The sequence below is a fragment of the Oscarella lobularis genome, chromosome 1 (assembly GCF_947507565.1).
Source record: "Oscarella lobularis chromosome 1, ooOscLobu1.1, whole genome shotgun sequence".
In the NCBI taxonomy this organism is placed as follows: Eukaryota; Metazoa; Porifera; class Homoscleromorpha; order Homosclerophorida; family Oscarellidae; genus Oscarella; species Oscarella lobularis.
This window is the reverse complement of record NC_089175.1, coordinates 1,385,916-1,405,769: the sequence shown is the minus strand read 5'-3', so window position 1 is coordinate 1,405,769 and position 19,854 is coordinate 1,385,916. Positions and strand designations below refer to the sequence as shown.

The 19,854-nt window shown below is 52.2% G+C and overlaps 2 protein-coding genes across 5 annotated transcripts; one reads left to right on the top strand and one right to left on the bottom strand.

Annotated features, from left to right (window-relative positions):
* Positions 1–2: 2 nt before the first annotated feature.
* On the bottom strand, positions 3–2,442 carry LOC136185927 (uncharacterized). 2 transcript variants are annotated; one of them, XM_065973152.1, is made up of 11 exons: positions 2,127–2,442; positions 1,999–2,078; positions 1,785–1,943; positions 1,648–1,728; positions 1,392–1,586; positions 1,222–1,338; positions 1,085–1,161; positions 866–1,034; positions 640–812; positions 422–584; positions 3–365 (listed from the first exon to the last, which is right to left on the bottom strand). In XM_065973152.1, the coding sequence occupies exons 1-11, from the start codon at positions 2,188–2,190 to the stop codon at positions 69–71; spliced, it is 1,575 nt and encodes a 524-aa protein (XP_065829224.1). In that variant the 5' UTR covers positions 2,191–2,442; the 3' UTR covers positions 3–68. The 2 variants fall into 2 exon arrangements, with proteins under 2 accessions (XP_065829224.1, XP_065829217.1); XM_065973145.1 differs by lacking the exon at positions 2,127–2,442 and having other exon boundaries at positions 1,785–1,890; positions 1,944–2,055.
* Positions 2,443–2,697: 255 nt separating this feature from the next.
* On the top strand, positions 2,698–19,847 carry LOC136185783 (protocadherin Fat 3-like). Of its 3 annotated transcripts, none has more exons than XM_065972979.1 (6): positions 2,698–17,400; positions 17,454–17,575; positions 17,623–17,945; positions 18,006–18,226; positions 18,278–19,702; positions 19,772–19,847. In XM_065972979.1, the coding sequence occupies exons 1-5, from the start codon at positions 2,983–2,985 to the stop codon at positions 19,688–19,690; spliced, it is 16,497 nt and encodes a 5,498-aa protein (XP_065829051.1). In that variant the 5' UTR covers positions 2,698–2,982; the 3' UTR covers positions 19,691–19,702; positions 19,772–19,847. The 3 variants fall into 3 exon arrangements, with proteins under 3 accessions (XP_065829051.1, XP_065829042.1, XP_065829034.1); XM_065972970.1 differs by having other exon boundaries at positions 19,752–19,847; XM_065972962.1 differs by having other exon boundaries at positions 18,278–19,847.
* The last annotated feature ends 7 nt before the right edge of the window (positions 19,848–19,854 follow it).

The following is a 19,854-nucleotide window of genomic DNA, read 5'->3' as shown; positions in this document are numbered from 1 at the left end:
TGTCATAATTAATCGACCTCTTTTAAATTATAAATAAACTAAACGAGCGCCGACCGGGCCCCCCCTTCTTAGTTGAGAGAATGAACGTCGGGGAGGTCGTCCGATCGCGGTTGAGCAATGCTGTAACGAGCGAGCAGATCGCGATTGGCGCTGAAACTCTTTCGAAGTGGAAGTGCAATCTCTTTGTCGCGATCCAACTGGAAGTGCATGAACTGGGCGACGTTAGATCCCTCGTTGAAGGCGTCTGCTTCGGCGTCGAGCATTTCGGCCAAGTGACGAAGATTGAGGACTTCTTTGCCGTTGAAGAGGAGCAATTGGAGAAAGGCGATGCCCTCGTAGCCGACAGTCAGCTCGTGCGAAAGAACCTAAATTTTTTTCGTTTACGCGAAATATTTTTTTTGATTGGGGTAGCTAATTGCACTTGGCTGAGAATGACGATTTCTTGGTCTTTCTTCTCGATGAAACCGTAGCTGACGTAGCTGCAAAGCCTAATCGGTGCTTTCTCTTCCCAATCCCTTCCCCACTGGTGACTCAGAAAGGGCTGCGTCAACGGGGTGAAAACGAGACCCCCGTGAACCAAATAACTACGCACTCGTGACGCCAATCATAAGAAGAAAGCGTTGAACTATATATACTAACCTCGGACGTTTTCCATTCAAAAGCCGAGGCACGAGGTCGAGCATCGTGCCCAACGTGACGCAGATGTCCTGGACCTCTCGAGAGCGAAGCACTCTCATACGACATTCGTCGTGGACGTACTTCTGAGATAGGGAATAATGAAAGGTAATTCGTTCGTTTCCTCGAAAGTGAACCTTTGACAAAGAGTATGGTTTTTTTTTCTTCGTCTCCTTTTCCTCTCGCTTACGGTTCCGTTGTCTGCGATTACTTGCTCGTCGATGCTCATCAAAACGTCGCCCTTTTTCAGCGCATTTCGCGCGGGACACAGGGGAAGAACACGCGTTATCAGAACGCCGGTTTGATGGAGAGATAGGCCCAAATAGTTGCGCATGTTCTCACTTTCCAGTGTCTGCCATCTGGAGAAACGAATAGGTTAATAAGGTTTTACTAAAATGAGATGCAGCACCTTATGCCCATTTTGCAAAATCCCACGTACGATCCGTGCACTTCGTAATCTCTCAAGAAATGATTCACGACCGGAATCTGAAAAAAATGACAATTCGTCAAAAGAGCGCGGACGACGGCCCTGTCATCATTACACACAGGTATAATATAACCAATGTTCTCGGCATTATTCAACGTCTCAAATGCCATACCTATCACATTGCTACCCTGCAAAGCGGGTCCCCCACTGTTACCACTATTTATGGCCGCGTCAATCTAAGAAAAAAAATCCCGTAATGTGACGGTTGTCAGATGTACCTAATTATTACCTGAACGGCTAATAAATTAACTCCGCTATACGAATATCGAGTGATATCCACTCTGGACACAACGCCTCGCGTTATGCAGATGTTGTCGCCGCCCGTCGGAAAACCCACGCACACAACGTCGTCTTCCAACTGGGGAATGGATCCAAAATCCAATGGCTCAAGGTCACGCCAAAACGTCTCGTCATCGACACCCAGCTAGAGAAAAGAGTGAAGTAGGCATAGAAATAGATCAATTAAATAGTTGCTTGCTTCTAACCATGGCTATGTCACATTCGTGCCCAATGCAGATTACGTGAGCGGTGTACTTCTTTGCATCTCCGTGTTTTCTCACCCTAACCTGAGACAGGAAGTAGAAATGTTGACATTTTCAATTTGTTGGCATTAGCTACTGACGGATGTTTGATAGGCGACAACGTGAGCATTTGTTAGAAGTCTCTTTCCGGCAATGACAAAACCGGATCCGTACGTGGCTCGTTGACGTTTCGTTTGCCATGGCATGCTGCAGTTGGGAGTGGCACTCTGAACGAAAATCTTTATTACTGACCGAAGTACCTGGCATACAGAGTCCGGGTGAAGAGAAGGAAATGTATTAGAATAACTCGATCACTTTTTCACTGGTGCGAACTCGCAACGGAAGTGCATTCCGGTCAGAACTGGCGAGCGGAATTGCGTCCAGATCGTCAAAATCTGATGCAATTAATGCACAGGGTTTCAGGGAGAAGTACTGTAGCGAACCTTTCCGGCGTTTGGGCGGGTTTTCGACTTGCTCGGCGGCTTCACGGTCGTCTTTCGACGTCATGTTTACCCTAACAACTGACAAGCGCGTCCACAAGTCACGTAGAATTCTTAGAACAGGAATCGCTGTTCCCAAACCGTGCACAGACCGTGCACAGGAATTTTTTGCCACACCACGAGAACACTGTGCAATTTGCGCATGCCCACTCGATCCAGCATACGCAAATCGACGATCTGCAATAATCAACTGATAGCTTTGGAGGTTGGGGGTCGGTCGGTCGGTCGGTCGGTCGGTCGGTCGGTCGGTCGCGTACACGTCGTGGGGAAGCCTAACGTGGGTGTGGTCGCGCCTCGGAATTTAAAACATTTCCGCTTTTACCTCAAGTGACGTCACTAACTTTTAGACCACACACATTTTGCACTCTTTTTGTAAATAAAAACCTACTGAATCATTCCACCCATTCCACGAGGTATACGCGCCTGGACGCGCCTACGCATCAGCTCCACGTATCTCAGCTATCTCAGCCTACGCCAACGCACTTTCACGTGTTATTTATGTGCAGTTGCGCATGCTTGTATCATTTATTCGAAACGATCGTCGAAAAAAGCACCTGTTTGGACGGCAATTTGCCCTATCAGACCTGTCAGCCGACAACAATCGATCGGCTAGTTCGTCGGATTCCGAGTTCGTCCTTAGTCTAGCCTCGAAGTGAGAATAATCGACGGGCAAAGGGAAATTCGAAGCAGAGGTTCACTCGCCCGTCGAACGAGGCAAGGCGAAGAAGGAAAAAACGTCACATCGCGCGACCGTCCACAGGGGCGGTTCACCCCATTTCCTGTGAGAAATACTCGAACGATGACAGAGCAAGGCAGCGACGTCTCTAAAAGGCGTCATCGCGCCTTCGTCTCGCTTCTCATTGTCTTCGCAATCGCCCGCGAGGCGACCGCGACTACAATAAACCTACGCGAAAACGCTCCGCCCAACGCGATAATCTTCGAAGCGGCGCAATTGTTCGCCAATCGATCGCTGACAACGATCGATTCGTACGAAATCCTCGACGGCGAGTACGACCATCTCTTCGCAATCGAACCCGCGTCGGGCGCGATATCGACGACGACAAACGCGAGTTTAGACTACGAAGACGCGCGGCTTCGTCTGATTCGATTGCACGTAATCGGGCGCGATCGACTGCGACGCGAATCGTACGGCGTTTCGTTGACGATTCGCCTCGTCGACGTCGACGACGCGCCGCCGCGTTTCGAATCGCCGTCGCGACGCGGCTACGTTCGCGAGAACGTCGCCGCCGGCGTCGACGTCGCGGGCTTGCCACGTGTCGCGGCGCGCGACGACGTCGTCGGCGGAGACGTGCGCGCGTATCGCGTCGTCGGTCGCGCGAGTGCGCTGTTTGACGTCAGACGAATTGGCGCCTTCGCCTCGCTACGCACGCGCGTTCGACTGGATCGAGAGCGCAACGCTTCTATTGACGTCATACTCGAAGCGATAGACGCGAGCAATTTGACTCAGAGCGTTCGCTTTGAAGTCGTCGTCATCGACGAGAATGACAATGCGCCGGCGTTTGAGCCGATTGCGAGTTCGTTTTCCGTGTCCGAGTCCGCTCCTGTCGGTACGAGCGTCTTTCAAGTCGAAGCCCGTGATCTGGATGAGGACATCAACGGTCGGATTTATTATCTGTTGGAGTCCGGCGGCGGCGGAGATTCGTTTAGCTGTCATCCTCAGCTGGGCGTCGTTAGCGTTGCTAAAGCGCTTGATTATGAGTCGGCTTCGTCTCATTCGTTGGTCATTGTGGCGAGAGATAGAGGGATGCCGTCCCTATCGTCGACTATTAAAATCTTGGTAAACGTTACCGATGCTAATGAAGAGCCACCTGTCTTTGTGGGACCTACGTCTCTCAATGTCAACGATAATTTACCTGCAATGTCTTCTATTAGTCCTGTTCTGTCTTTGACTGATAGCGATGCCTTGGCTGGTGAAGATATGACTTTGGACGTGATCAGTGGAGATCCTCGAGAATATTTTCGAGTGGGCTCGCAGTCTAAATCGAACAGCTATTTCACGTTTCCTCTCTTGGTGAACCGTCGTCTCGACGAAGACGTGGATCATCCGACGTCATTTCTTCTAACGTTGCGCGCGCGCGACGGTGGAAATCCTACTCTGTCTTCTACCTTTCAGATCAGAATTGACGTGAAGGCGGTCAATTCTCCGCCCATGTTTCTCCATAATGTCTACGAGGTTACGATCAGTGAAGAGCTGCCTCGACTCAGCCAAGTTGTGTGGGCAAAGGCCGTCGATTATGACGAAGGCTCCGACGGCGTTCTGACTTACGTGGATACGAGTGGAGTCACAAAATTTAGAGTCGAACGCAAGACCGGTCTTGTTCTTGTGCACGATATCCTTGACAGAGAATTGGAGGACATGTACAGCTTCACGGTGACTGTTTCGGATGATCCAGGATTAAAAGCAACGGCTCAAGTCATCATTCACATTTCTGACGCCAATGACAATAGTCCTAAATTTTCTCAGCAAGAGTACCGTGTCGGCGTGAGAGAAGACGTTCAACAAGCGAGTTTCTTTCACTACGTTACGGCAACCGATGCTGACATTGGCACTAACGGAGAACTTCACTACAGCATCGTGAATTCGACGTCGCCTGGAACGCTAGAAATCAACGAATTCAACGGAGGTCTCTGGGCGTCATCGTTGCTCGATTATGAAAAGGTATCGTCAATTGGACTCGTAGTGCGCTGCGAAGACAGAGGCACGCCGTTCCGTCGTTCCGCCGACGTTCCCGTAATTGTGAGCATTCTAAACGCCAATGACAATCCGCCTGAATTCGTGCCGGCGTCGTACGCTTGCATTGTATACGAGAACGGAGGAAGCGGCAATTTCTGCATACAAGTCGCCGTGCAAGACAAGGACGGACCGAATGTTGGTCAAATGAAATTCACCATAGTTGACGGCGATCCCGAGAGCAAATTCACCGTCACTGCCGACGGAAAACTTATTACTACCGGAGCACTAGATCGCGAAGAAGAGGCACTCTATACGTTGATCGTTGCCGTGAACGACGGCGAGAACGACGGTTTGAATAACGCGACGGTGATCGTCACTGTCGGCGATAGAGACGACGATCCTCCGAGATTTGACAAACGCTTATATATTACTTTGGTGGAAGCGAATGCCGCTCCCGATACCGTCTTCATAACGGTCAACGCTTCGACTAGAGACGTCGGTCCCCAGTCGGTAATTCGTTACTTCTTCAATCCAAGACAGTCGGTCGATCCTTTCTACGTTGACCCGTTTTCCGGCGAAATTCGAGTTCGTTCCGTTCCGACGGCGAACGTTACTCTCAATGTGACGATCTCGGCTGAAAATAAGGCTGGCTTGGGAGTTTCTCGTGTTGTTCTGATCGTCGTCGCCGGCAACAAACCTCCTTACTTTGATTCTGGTCCCGTTGACAGACGGGTTGTAGCTGAGGATGCGGCAATTGGATCTGTCGCCGCTACTGTGTCGGCCACAGATCCGGAAGGCTCTAAGCTGACCTACGCACTCGATCGGCCGTCGTCGGAGTTCAGTGTCGACGAGAGCGGAATAGTTCGTGTTGTTGGTAATCTGAACGGAGGTGTTCTATACGATTTGCTGATTCAAGTCAACGATTCGGGTTTCCCGCCCAAGTCGAGCTTTCAAACGCTGAAAATTCAATGTTACGTTGCTACCGGCCAGCCCAACAATCGTCCTCAGTTTGAATCGACGCATTATTACAGCGAAGTAACGGAATCTTTTGGTACTGGTGCGTCCGTCATCACCGTCTCCGTATCGGACGGCAGCGGAGGGGGCTCCTCGCCGAACTACACAATCGTTTCGGAAGAACCGTCGTCTAATAGTCCATTATTTCAGATTGATTCGAGTGGGTTGATTACGTTGACTCGAGTGATAGACAGAGAAATTTCGCCCGTTTACTTCTTGACTGTGAGAGTCTCCAAGGCGTCTCTGTCTTCGCGCTGTTCAGTTACAATTAGCGTCGATGACGTGGATGATCGATTTCCGAGATTCAGTCAGCCTACTATCCGTATTCCTGAAAATATTCCGGCACACAGCCGCGTTTATAAGATGGAGAATATTGAAGCAGATTCTCCGGAGAATTCGAAAGTGACGTTTTCTATGCAGTCGAGTCTGTTTGACATCGATAAGGATCTTGGCTACATTACGATAACGCAAAGCATTCTCGATAGAAACGGTCAAGGATTGCTTCAAACAATCAGCGTCTTGGTTACAGATTCCAAATCAAGAAGCACGACCTTGCGATTACCGGTAGTGTACGAAGATGTGAACAACAAGCCACCGGAATTCCTTCCCAATTCTTTTACTGAGACAGTCGCTGAAACGCTGACTCCAGGAACACTCATCCTTCACCTGTCTGCGACAGACAAAGACTTCAATACGCTAACGAACGGACGAATTACATACGAAATCACCGAAGGAAACGAAGGCGGAGCATTCTTTATTGAACCAGACACGGGGATATTATCCTCTCAGGTCTCGTTGGACTACGAAATTACACGAGCGTATAATCTCGTCGTCCAGGCCAGAGACAACGGTATCAATCCACTCACGGCAACCGCTAGTGTTGAGATCAGAGTGACGAATAAGAATGACGTCGCACCGGTATTTCTTCTCCCGTCGCGCACGGTGGAAATTGTAAGCTCTGCGTCTTCGGTGACGACGGTCGAGGCTGTGGATGGCGATAAGGATAGCATTCGCTACAGTTTGACCGGTTCATCTTCTTTTGCCATCGATCCTATCTCCGGTCAAATCTCTGCACGTTCTCCGGCTCCGGGCCGTTATACTTTGACTGTTTCTGCAGTGGATCAGTTTGCCGTTCCTTCGGATAGACTAACTACGAACACGCAGATTGTCGTCGTCGTCGTCAACAAAAACCGAAGTCCTTCGTTTAGCGCCATCAGTGATGTATCCGCGAACGAGGACTTTCCACTCGGCAAGGTCCTCCTCACTGACGTCTCTAGCGCCGCCACAGATCCAGACAGCGGCTATGCCGGCAGACTTTTGTTCTCGATCACCGACGGAAATGAAGACGCGAAATTTTTGATAAATCCCTATACGGGAGAATTGTCCCTACAGGACAACGTCGACTATGAAAAGCGGATCAATTATTCCTTGACGGTTGCCGCTACTGATTCATTGCGTCTCTCAAGCTCGGCCGCTTTGTTGGTCAAGATATTGGATGTGAACGACAACGCGCCTGAAATTCAGAGCATTCCGCAGAGCTTATCGGTATTGGAAGACTCGCCGCGCGGAACAGTCGTACTCTCTCAGATCGTCGCCACTGATGCCGACGAGGGAAACAATGGGCGTGTGCGCTACCGTCTCACCAACGACGTTTTGTCCGCTTTCAAAGTCGACGACACGTCGGGAAGGATTACCGTTAACGGTCAATTGGACAGAGAAACGACGCCAGTCTATGAACTGCACATCGATGCGTACGATTTAGGAGTGCCCAAATCGCTCTCGTCTTCCGCCGTTCTTCGAATCGATCTCCGAGACGTGGCAGACACTCCGCCGCTGTGCTTTTTGAAAAATATTCGAATTGAAGTTCCGGAAGACTATCCGCGCGGAGTCGTATTGAATCGAATCGCTTGCTTGGAACTAGACAACGACACTCTACGTTATAGCTTATCGAAAGGAAACGCGTCTCTGTTTGCCGTCGATCGACTGACTGGAAGCGTGCGACTCATCTCTAGTCTCATGAATTTGATCCACAAGCAGCAGAGTATAAGCGTGGAGGCGTCCAACTCTCAAGCGCAGAACCTGGCCGCTGTCGTCGATATGGTTATTGTTGTCGTGAGAGTGGGAGCGAACTTGCATTGGCCCGTCTTTTCTTCAATCGACCCTTTCCCGGTTGGTATTTCTGAAGGATCTCCTATTGGAAGTTTCGTGGCCATCGTATCTTCCCACGATGCAGACGCTGGACCTGAAGGGGATATACGGTATTCACTCATTGGCGGCACAGGCGTAACAAAATTTGCCGTTAATGCCAAAACGGGCGAGATTCAAACGACTGACGTTTTGGATTACGAAAAGCAGTCGGAGTATTATCTTACCATTGCTGCAACCGATCAAGGATCGCCTCCCAAGTCCAGTACCCTTATTGTTCATATCGCTGTTTTGGACGTAAACGACAACGCGCCGCAATTCGAAAAAGCCAGCTACGTGGTCGACGATCACAGTGGTTTTCCGAACGTTTTCGTCGCCGTCGCCGTCGCCGACGACGCCGATAGTGCGGCGGTAAATCGTCTGACTTATTCAATATCCAAAGGAAATACGAGTTTTGTTATCGATAGTCAGAGTGGACTACTAGCCAACGGGCCTCAAGGGCTGAATAGAGATTTCTATAATCCCGTCCAAACAGCGTCGATACGAGTTACGGATTCGGCTTTTTTTGACAGCGCTCAGCTGTTCGTTTCGCTCGCAAACGTAGACAACAATCAGCCCATCTTTTACACGCCGAATCCGTACAACGTTGAAATGTATCCCAACATTCCGACCGGGTGGCCAATCGTTCAAGTGGTAGCCTGGGACGAAGACCGCGGACCTGACTCTGTGATAAGCTACGCTCTCAGAACAGTGCAGTCCTCGTTTGCAATCAACGGTTCGTCGGGTATAGTCACCCTTACTCCGTCTGCTACCCCAACCGCTTCCGCTCTATTTCGACTGCAAGTGCAAGCGTCGTCAGGCGGCAATGCACCGATATCAGTCACGTCAGAAGTCAATATCAGCGTGAGAGGAGTTCGACAAAAGCGATCAAGCGCGTCTAATGTCAAACCTTCGTTTTCCTCGTCTCACCTGCGAATCAACGTGTCCGAGAATTATCCTGTCGGCAATTTTCTACCAGCTGGCGTGACGGCTTTCCATCCCGACGACGCGCTCATTCTCTATCGCGTATCGCCGCAACTCGGCTCGGGCGACGTTTTGGCCGTGCACCCGAACACGGGGAAACTACGACTCGCTGCTCCTTTGGATCGAGAAGCTCGAAGCGTTTATCGTTTCGACGTGACGGCGTTTGACGGCAGGAATTTCTCGCACGCTCTGCTCACTCTCGCCGTTGACGACGTCAATGACAACTGGCCGACGTTCACGGATGCGATTGTGACGCCTGTCACTGTGCTCGAAAATAGCAAGGACGGAACGTTTGTCGCTCGGCTAACGGCTGACGATATCGACGAAGGTTCAAATGGGCAAATTGATTTTTCTATTGCAGAGCCGGGGAACGGGATTCGGGTTCCGTTTGTCGTCTCGCAAGACGGCGTGGTGACCACGTCGGGGCTCATCGATAGAGAAACGACAGCGGCGTGGATTGTGAAGATTTGCGCTGAAGACAAAGGATCGCCACCGAAGAGAAATTGCACCCAAATTCGAATCGACGTCTTAGATGTCAACGACAATGCGCCAGATTTTGGCATTTTGTCGATTGTCCTCTACGCAGAAGAGAACGCTTCTCCCGGGTTTCCGCTTCGAACGGTGCACGCCATTGATCCGGACGCCGGCGCAAACGGCGTCGTCGTCTACTCGTTGACTCCTGCTACTAATCTGCCGTTTGACGTCAATGAAACCACGGGAAGACTCTCCGTTTCTGGTCTTCTCGACTACGAATCCCAGCGGGCATATAATTTCTCAGTTGTCGCCAGCGACCGTGGGAATCCGTCGATGAACAGCTCCCTTCGGGTGACTGTGAATGTCGACGACGTTCTCGATTCGGGGCCCCTTTGGACTCAGGCACGTTACTACGGAAGTGTAACTGAAAACGGCTCGCCGGGATTATCTGTCGCCGTCGTATCGGCCGAATCGGGCGATCCGGTCGAATACGAGATTTTGCATGATCCGTGTGGCTGTCTTCTCGTCGGCTCTTTCTCCGGTCTCGTCTACACGTCCAAAGCGCTCGATCGCGAATATTTGCCCGTTTTCAATGCATCGATTCAGTCGTGCTTTGCCGGTCGTCTTTGCAGCAGCGTCAATTTGACTGTCACCGTCGAGGACAAAAACGACAACAATCCGCGTTTTATTCCATCTATCGACATTGTAGTGAACGTCAGTGAAAGAGCTCAATTGGGTCAGAAAGTCGCTTCTTTTGACGTGGTCGATTCGGATGAAGGCGAAAACGCGAATATATCTCTCGCCTTCGTAGATCCTCCGCCGGTCGACTTCAACCTGAATTCGTTGACAGGTGACCTGACTCTTAGCAACTCCCTCGACCGAGAGACCAAAGACACAATCGTTTTTCGAATCAAAGCGAAGGACCACGGGAAGCCAAGCCTTCAAACGACGGCAAACGTTATCGTCAATGTCCTCGATGCGAACGATCACATACCGGTCTTCTCACAAGTGACGTATTCGACCACGATTATTACTCCTCTCCCGGTAAACACTTCAATTATCCGAGTCTCGGCCAGCGACGCCGACATAGGAGCTTTCGGAACTGTCTCCTACTCTATCGTCGCGGGAAATGACGACGGCAGAATAGCCGTAGACGAAACCACAGGCGTTCTATTTCTCTTTCGCAACTACGATTTGAAATCGTTCTATAGTTTGACGGTGCAAGCGACCGACGGCGGTGGCCTCAAATCAACGTCTACAGTGAGAATAACAGTGGAGGAGAAGATAGGCAGCGTTGCGTTTTCCCACCGCCTGTACGCAGCGGTCATTCGCGAAAATTTGCCCGACAATACTGGCGTCGTCAACGTCAGCGCTATCGACTATTTGCAATCGGGTGCCAGCAAATTGACGTATTCTATCGTGACTCCGACCGACGCTTTTCGCATCGATTCCGCTCGCGGTAGCATTGTGACGACGAGACCGTTGGACAGAGAGAACGTCGACTTTTATCATCTAATCGTCGAAGCGGTTGCCGTTTCGGATCCTCCTCGCTTGGCCCAAGCGTCGGTCGACGTCGATGTTTTGGACACGAACGACAATTCGCCCAAATTCGGAAAATCTCGATATCAGGCGACCGTGAAACAAAGTTCGTCGGTCGGTCACGAAATCATTCGCCTTCAAGCCAACGATCCGGACGACGGTTTGAACTCCGAGCTCGTGTACGACATCGTCAGTTCGACGAGCGACAAGTTCAGCATAGATCGAAAGCTCGGCACCGTTGGCACGTTGAGTTCTCTGCAGGGTCTTGCCGGCCAATCGTTTACGCTCGAAGTGAGGGTAAGAGATAGCGGCAGCCCGCCGCTAAATGACACCGCCACCCTCACAATATTCGTCGTCGATGTCGATGCGCCCCAGTTCAACGCGTCGTCGTTTGCTGTCGACGTCGCGGAGGACAACATGCCTGGCACACTTGTTACTCAGCTAGTCGTGTCGATCAATCCGAGTCCGAGACAACTGAAGTATACTATCGAAACGGGAGACAACGATCAGCATTTTTTGCTTGACTCCATCTCCGGTCGATTATCTGTCGCCGGCGTGCTTGATTACGAGACGGTAAAGAACTATAGTTTACTCATTCAGGCCACCGATCCTGGAGCGACGTCGCTGTATGCTCGGGTTGTCCTGAATATTACCGTACTCGACGTCAACGACAACGATCCGATTTTCAGTCAGAACGTTTACGTGATCAGTCGCAGGGAGAATGCGAGCATAGGAGCGGAGCTGATTCGCGTATCGGCAAACGATGCCGATTCGGGATCACTGGGCACGGTTCACTACTCGCTTCAATCCGACGTAAACGGCACTTTTGCCATCGACGGCGTCTCCGGCGCGATAACCGTGGCGAAATCGTTGGACGCCGACACGGTGAAAGAGTATCGGTTCGACGTACAGGCCGCCGACGGCGGCAAACCGGCTCGTTCCTCTTTCGCGTCGGTGCGCGTCGTTCCGATCAACATCAACGATAATCCACCTCAGTTTGCATCGTCTCCCGTCATCAGCGTGTCTGTCGACGAAAACGCGCCCGTTGACGCGACCGTCAGCACCATTCAAGCGACGGACGTCGACGGCGACGTCGTCACGTACGGCGTGGACTTCGACGGCGCCGACGGACGATTCGCTCTCGATTCGAGAACGGGAACGCTGCTCGTACGACGTTCGGATCTCGGTCGGCCGATTTTTCGTCTCGTCGTCTTCGCGACGGACGGAACGTTTAATACGTCGGTCAATTTGACGGTGAACGTCAACGACATCAACGATCATCGTCCGCAGTTCAGCGCGCAGTTGTACAACGGTCGCGTCACGGAGAACGCCGCGACGGGAACGTTCGTTATTCAGGTAAACGCCACCGACGACGATTTTGGAACGAACGGCCAGATCACCTACTCGTTCACTGGTTCCGGGTCGGATTTTCGAATCGATCCATCGACGGGACGCGTGTCCACTCGTAGCAGCTCTTTAGATCGAGAGAAGCAAGCCGTTTACAATCTCAAGGTGAAGGCGCTTGACGGCGGAGGCGACGCCGGGTTTGCCGATCTCGTCGTCACTCTCGGCGACTTGAACGACAATTCGCCAACGTTTCAACGCTGCAACAGGCAATCGTCGTGCCAGTCGACGCTGGACATTCTGGAATCGACAAAAAGAGGCGACGTCGTTGTCGCTCTGTCGGCTACCGATGAGGACGCGGGACGGAATGCCGCCGTGACGTACAACATTTCGTTTTCCGACTCTGCGGACGTGCTGTTGGAAGTTCAAAGTTCGGGTAATCTGGTTGCGGCTAGAGATCTTAGTGGGAGCGGAGGGAAATCTTTTTCTATGACCGTTATGGCGACAGACGGTGGCAATCCCAGTCGCTCAGGCAGCATTGACCTAACAGTTCGCATCGTCCGCGATCAAGACAGTCCACCCCAGTTTGTCACGTCTTCTTATAGTGCCAGCGTAAAGGAACTCGATCTTGCGGGAACGAACGTGACTGTTGTGTGCGCTGGTGATCCCACACCGAACGGGCAAGGCGTCACGTGTCCCTCTGTGAACAGAACCGTGGAATATAATATTGTTTCGCAATCGACTCCTATATCCTACTTTGAAGTTGATACGTTCACCGGTAGAATAACCGTCGCCTCGGGAAAACGCGTTCCCGACATCCATACTCTTCAAAACAAACCCGTCCAGTTGATTGTGGCCGCCCGATATCAGAACAACTTTCGATTCTCAAATTATGCCGGTGTGACGGTTACGGTAGTGGACGTCAACAACAACAAGCCTAAGTTTGTGGAGTTCCTATTTACTGCCGACATAACAGAGAACAACAAGGCAGGCGCTTTCGTACTGAACGTAGAAGCAACAGACCTCGACACAGGAAGCAACGCCGAACTTCGCTACTACATCAGAAGCTCGGACTCTTCTCTTCCCTTTGAAATAGACCGAGTAAGTGGAAATATCAACGCAACGGCCGTTCTCGACTACGAAGACAAAAATGATTATATCTTCCGAGTCTATGCGGAAGACTTGGGCTCTCCGAGATTACTGAGCGACGATCGGACAGTCATTATCAGTGTAAAAGACGAAAACGACAATCCTCCCGTCTTCGATCAGCCCTCGTACGAAAAGAATATCAAAGAAAACGCTCAAATTTCCAGCTTGGTTCTTACCGTCTCGGCCAACGACGCCGACGCCGTATCGAAGAACAAGCTCGTCTACTCCATCGACTCCGGCAACGACGGCGGCGCTTTTGAAATCAAGTCGTCGGGAGACATCGTCGTCGCCGCGTCTCTCGATCGCGAAAGGCAACTGGACTACGAAATGAGCGTCAGCGTTTCCGACGGCAAATTCACGACGTCAACGAGCGTCGACGTCAATCTGGACGACGTGAACGACGAAGCGCCAGACTTCGCTCCAATCGACGACCAATCTCTTCCCGAAGACGCTCCCACTTCGACTGTCGTCGTTCGAGTGACGGCCTCCGACGCCGACATCGGCGACAACGCCGTAATTCGCTACGCCATCGATGCTCAGAGACCGGCGAACGCGTTCGGAATCAACTCCACGAGCGGCGACGTATTCGTCAACTCGAGTCTCGACTACGAAAGCGTTACGTCGTACGCGCTCGACGTCGTCGCCTTCAATCCGAATAACGAGAACATGCGCGACGTCGCCAGCTTTCGAATTGGCATCGTCGACGTCAACGACAACGCTCCCATCTTTCGCGGCGCGTCGCTTGACGTTTCGGTGTTGGAGAACTCCGACGTTCTCACCGACGTCGGTCAAGTGAAGGCGGACGACAAAGACTCCGGCTTGAACGGAAAAATCGTTTACTCGTTACTTGACGACGTCAACGGCACGTTTCTGATAAATCTGCATAACGGTCGAATTTGGGCGCTTCGAACGCTCGATCGCGAATCTCGTTCCGCGTATCATCTTCGGGTTCGCGCCGCCGACAGCGGCGTCTCGCCGCTGTCCAGCACGGCCAGCGTGACCGTTTCGGTGACGGACGTCAACGATAATTCCCCCGTCTTCGACGTCAGACCCGTCTATCGAGCGAACGCGTCCGAAGCGTTGGATTTGCAGAAGACGATTGTCGTCATTTCGGCGACGGACGCCGATTTGGGAACGAACGCCGAAGTTCAGTACAGCATCGTCAATCCGAACTCGTTTCCAAATTTTCGACTGGATTCGAAAACGGGCGCTCTCTTGCTGACACAGCGACTCGATTTCGAGCAGGTGCAATCGTACGAGATCACAGTGCGCGCCGACGACGGCGGCTTTCCCGTTCTCTCCCAAACGACGCGCCTAATCGTCAACGTGACGGACGTCAACGACAACGCGCCGCGATTCGCCGGCACGCCGTATACGACGAAAGTGAGAGAAGATCTTCCGCCGGGCGACACCGTTTTCACTCTGACGGCGACCGATCGCGATTCGTCGTCGAACGCCGAACTTTTCTTTGATATTGTCGACGGAAACGTCGACGGCGCGTTCAACGTCGACGCGGGCGAAATTGTCGTCGCGAAGTCGCTCGATCGAGAGACGCGCGACGAGTACACCATTCGCGTTCGAGTGCGCGACGGCGGCACGCCGTCGCTGAGTGCGACGACCGAAGTCGTTATCGGTTTGAATGACGTCAACGACAACTATCCGCAATTCACGTCGCGTAATATCGGCGAGGTTCAAGAGAATAGCCCGGGCGTCAAGGAAGTCGCCGTTCTGTCAGCAAGCGACGAAGATCTCGGCACCAATGCCGAAATCACGTTCGGCATCGTGGGCGACGGCATCGGCGGTTTATTTGTACTCGTCAGCGGAAATCGAATTCGAACGAACGGGTCTAGCTTTGATCGCGAGGAGAAAAAGGAATATCTTCTAAACGTTTCTGCTACCGACGGCGGCAGTCCTTCGTTGACGACGTACGCGATCGTTACCGTCGTTATCGGAGACGTTGACGACAACGAACCCAGGTCCGTCTTTCGTACCATGTATTTGAATTATCTCGAGCCGTTCGCCCTCGGCGAAATCGGCGTTGTCGGCATCTACGATCCCGACGACGACGACCAGTTGAATTACGCTATCGTCAACGATGCCGGCAGTCCTTTCAAGATCAACTCGAGAACGGGCGCTCTCATTTCGCCTCGCAATCCTCCCGCGGGAAAATTCAATCTGACCGTATCGGCCTCGTGGGAGAACCAAGTTCTCAACGACTACGTTCTGGTGATCGTCACGCCCGTCACGCAGGAGATGATTTCTTCCAGCGTCACTATACGACTAAATATGCGTCTTCCTGACGATTTTCTATCGCTTCACTACGACGCCTTCGTCGGCGTCGTTTCCGACGTAATGAACGTCGACAGAGCCGACGTTTTCGTCCTCAGCGTTCAAACGGCAGCTCAACGCTCCTCGGGCCTAGTCGACGTCGTTTTCGCCGTTCGCCGAAGCGGCTCGAATTCGTACTATCTGTCGGAACTTCTCCGAAGCGAAATATTTCTGAACCAGCATCAAATTGAGCAGCGGCTCGACGATTCCAACATCGTCTTGTTCGACATCGATCCGTGCGTTCCGGAGCCGTGTCTCAACGGCACGTGTTCGAGCCGTTTCGTCTTCGGTCAGTCGTACGATACGGTATCGGTGCCGTCGGCCTGGTTTCGTTCACTGCACCAATCGAGATCGTTTGCCTGCGCGTGTTTTCCCGGTTTCACGGGCGACGATTGCGGCGACGGTTCGTACGACTTCTGCTTCTCGTCGCCGTGTCAGAACGAGGGAAATTGCACTAGTGGATCGAACGGTTTCACGTGCGACTGTCCGACGGACGTCAGCGGCGAAACGTGCCAAACGAAGGCGCGCTTTTGCGATTCGAATCCGTGCTTGAATTTGGGTAAGTGCGTCGAACGCCTGCGTTCGTTCGAGTGCGAGTGCGAAGGAAGATTCACCGGTCCTCAATGCGAACAGGCGCTCTTCAAAAGCGACGGTTGCCAGTCGAAGCCCGAGTGCGCTGCGAACGGCGGCGAGTGCACGTCGGGTCCGAGCGGCACGACGTGTTTCTGCGGAAATTCGGGCAAAGCCGGCCCGTCGTGCGAATGGAATAACGCGACGTCGTCGAACGTGACGACGTGCGCTCAGAATCCGTGCTTGTACGGCGGCACGTGCATCGATTTGAAGGAGTCGTTCGAGTGCGAGTGTTCCATCGGTTTCATCGGCGAACGATGCGAGACGGATGTGAACGAGTGCTTGTCCAATCCGTGCGTCTTCGGCACGTGTCAGAACGGTCACGGCGGCTATCAGTGCACGTGCAAAAGCGAAGAACGTTACACGGGACGCAACTGCGAAACGGATTTGACGGCGTGCGTGACGTCGCCGTGCGCGAGCGAGCCGAGCAAGTACTGTGTCGCCGAACCGGGGAACGAAAACTTCGCTTGCGTTCCGCTGTGCAACTCTAGTTCCTGTCTGCACGGCGGCACCTGCACGCCGAAAGACGGCACCGTCACGTGCGAGTGTCCTCCCGGTTTGGAGGGACCTCGCTGCGAATTGACCGGAGCCAGTTTCGATGTCGACTCGTTTATTATGTTTCCGTCGCTTCGTCGTCGCGAGAGCGGATCCGTCGAGTTCGAGTTCGTCACCGACGATTTGTACGGCTTGTTGCTCTATAACGGCCGTTACGACGTCGTCGAAGAGGACTTTCTCCTCGTTGCGCTGATCGGCGGGTACGTTCAGGTTACCTACAAAGTGGGCGGCGATCTCGTCGTCGTTCGCCTTCCCCAAGGAAAATCTTCTAAATTGAACGATCGACAGTGGCACTCAGTGAAAATTGAGTGGAAAGGAACTGTAAGAACTAAGAACATTCATATATGAACCTGGTAATTATGTTTGTGTTTTAGAAAATAAGTCTAACGGTGGACAACTGCGACTACCCTATTGTCCAGTACTCGTCTTCAACAGGCATTGACACAGTGAACAGGGAGAATTGTTATGTAGAAGAAACTGCCCCAAGAGATCACAGGTATTTTTTGACGTTTAGAGTATTTTTAACTAATTGAAAATTTCTAGTTCCTTTGACGTGAACACGCCGCTCTTTCTCGGAGGATTGGAGCAATACAACTTGTCGAAATTTAAATTCCCCTCGGCGGAGCGTTCGTTTCGCGGCTGCATGCGAAATGTTCGCGTTCGTCGTGGCAACGACGATGTCGAACTATTGGACATGCTTTCGCCATTGAAGAACCGTTCGGTTGCCACGGGATGTCCAGCAATGGACGCGTGCAAAGAAGCCGCCCCGTGCGGCTCTGACTCGAACGCGGTGTGCTACCCAGTTTGGAACGGTAAAAACTGCGGAATATGTAGGCTGGGATATAAGGGCGATCAGTGCAAGCTAAGTAAGGATCTCTTTGACTACTACTACCGCATTTCTTCAAGGCTGTTTTTTGTGTCTTTAGCTCAGGACGGGTTCACGTTTTCTGGAAACGGCTATGTGGAGTACGCTCCTCTCAATGTCGCGACTTTTGACCCGTCTTTTGCCACCCGTCGTCTTCGTCGCGAAGTGGAGTCGGCAGACATCTACGAAGATCAGCTGCAAATTCGATTGCGGACTAGAGGAGAGGACCGGATGACCGTCGTTTCAATCACGGGTCTGGACAATCAATTCGAAACGTTGGAGGTAAGGTGTTGCTAATCGATGCTTGCAAGGCGAACTCCGTTTCTTCTCAAGGTCGAAAACAAAAAGATGAGGTTTCGGTTTGACATAGGCGGCGGCATTGGCACGGTCACGGCGTCGAGCGTCGACGTAACGAACGGCGAATGGCACAACGTCGTCGTCGTTCGTCGAGGCAACGTAGCGACGTTGACTGTCGACGATTCTGATCCGGTGGAGGGTAGCTCGGACTTGACTCGTCAACAGCTCAGACTGTCTACGGAAAGTCGACTCTACCTAGGCGGAGAAGCCGACGGTTTCGTAGGCTGCATTCAAGATTTTCGTTTCAACGAAATCGAGATGCCGTCCCAAAGCGACGGCGATTTCAGAGTCGCCTCAGTCGGCGACGAGCCGCTATCAGGATGCCAGAGCGCCAACGTTTGCTCGCCGAATCCGTGCCCGAGCACGCAGCGTTGCGTCGATCAGTGGAACCAGCACGAGTGCACGCTGCTTGATTGCGCCGAGGTGGTCTGCATGAACAACGGAACGTGCAACTACGGCACGTGTGGCTGTTCGAGCGAATTCACGGGATACGCCTGCGAGACGGACATCGACGAGTGCGCCGTTTCTTCACCGCCGTGCATGTCCGCCGACGTGTGCGTCAATTTGCACGGCGGCTACGACTGCGTTTCGAATTTTGCCTTCATCAAGACGGACGACAATGCGGAACTCATTGGCGGCATCGTCTTCGCCGTCGTCATTATCCTCCTCGTTGTCCTCCTCGTCGTGTATCGCTTCGTAATATACAGAAAAAAAGGCAGCGGCGATTTTCACGGCAACGGCGCCGTCGACGCGTCGAACGACATGTTCCGAATGACCGACATAAGTCGTCGTGACTATCGCGAATTTGAAGCTACTATTCCTGTTCAGATGACTGCTTCGATGGACTTTGAAGGCGCCGGCGAAGAAGATTTCGGTCGTCGAAGCAATCCGTCGACGATGCACCGATATTCGTCGCGCGATTCTCTCGTTAAAGCTCCAGTTCCGACTGATGAGATGGAGCCTGTGAGCACAGCTGCCGTTATTGCGAATGGTCGGGCGCTCGCCGTCGCCGCGTCGCCGCCGGAGAGAGCGGACGACGACGACGACGATCGTTCGTTTCTTCACGTCGACGGAGGTGCTCTTGACTCTGAACATAGCGACGGCTCCGTCGTGGAATTGCCGAGAGAGCCCGAAGTGCCGGCCGAAGTCGACGTTTACATGGAAAGGAAGCTCGCCGACACGCAAGCGGAGGATAATCGTCGTCTCATTCCGGACGAAGTCATATGCTTTGACGACGAGGGCGAAGTATCTGATGGCCCCTCGCTCAGCTCGTTGAGCGGGATAAGCGAGTCTAGCGAGACCAGCGCGGAATTTTGGGAGAGAGTTCGCGAGTGGGGTTCTCCGTTCGACAGACTTGCTGACGTTGTGACAGAAGGCAGCAACGTATAAGCATGGTATAAGGTAGGATTCTTGTAACGACGCTATTCTAGTAGTTTAGTATTCGATTTAGATTCTGTTTCGTTTCCTTAGATTTTCTCGTTTTTACGAGTGCTAATTGATCCTAGCAGTCATGTTCGATTAGATTTTTGTGTGTTTGAGAGTGAAACGATTTC

Bases quoted from the DNA above. Each gene is read 5' to 3' on its own strand.
- LOC136185927 (XM_065973152.1), bottom strand. From the start codon at position 2,190: ATGACGTCGAAAGACGACCGTGAAGCCGCCGAGCAAGTCGAAAACCCG. The intron at 813-865 runs GTAAGCGAGAGG...TCTTTGTCAAAG, and splicing joins TAATCGCAGACAACGGAACC to GTTCACTTTCGAGGAAACGA. The intron at 585-639 runs GTTAGTATATAT...ACGAGTGCGTAG, and splicing joins TTGAATGGAAAACGTCCGAG to TTATTTGGTTCACGGGGGTC.
- LOC136185783 (XM_065972979.1), top strand. From the start codon at position 2,983: ATGACAGAGCAAGGCAGCGACGTCTCTAAAAGGCGTCATCGCGCCTTC. The intron at 17,401-17,453 runs GTAAGAACTAAG...TTTGTGTTTTAG, and splicing joins AAATTGAGTGGAAAGGAACT to AAAATAAGTCTAACGGTGGA. The intron at 17,946-18,005 runs GTAAGGATCTCT...TTGTGTCTTTAG, and splicing joins GGGCGATCAGTGCAAGCTAA to CTCAGGACGGGTTCACGTTT.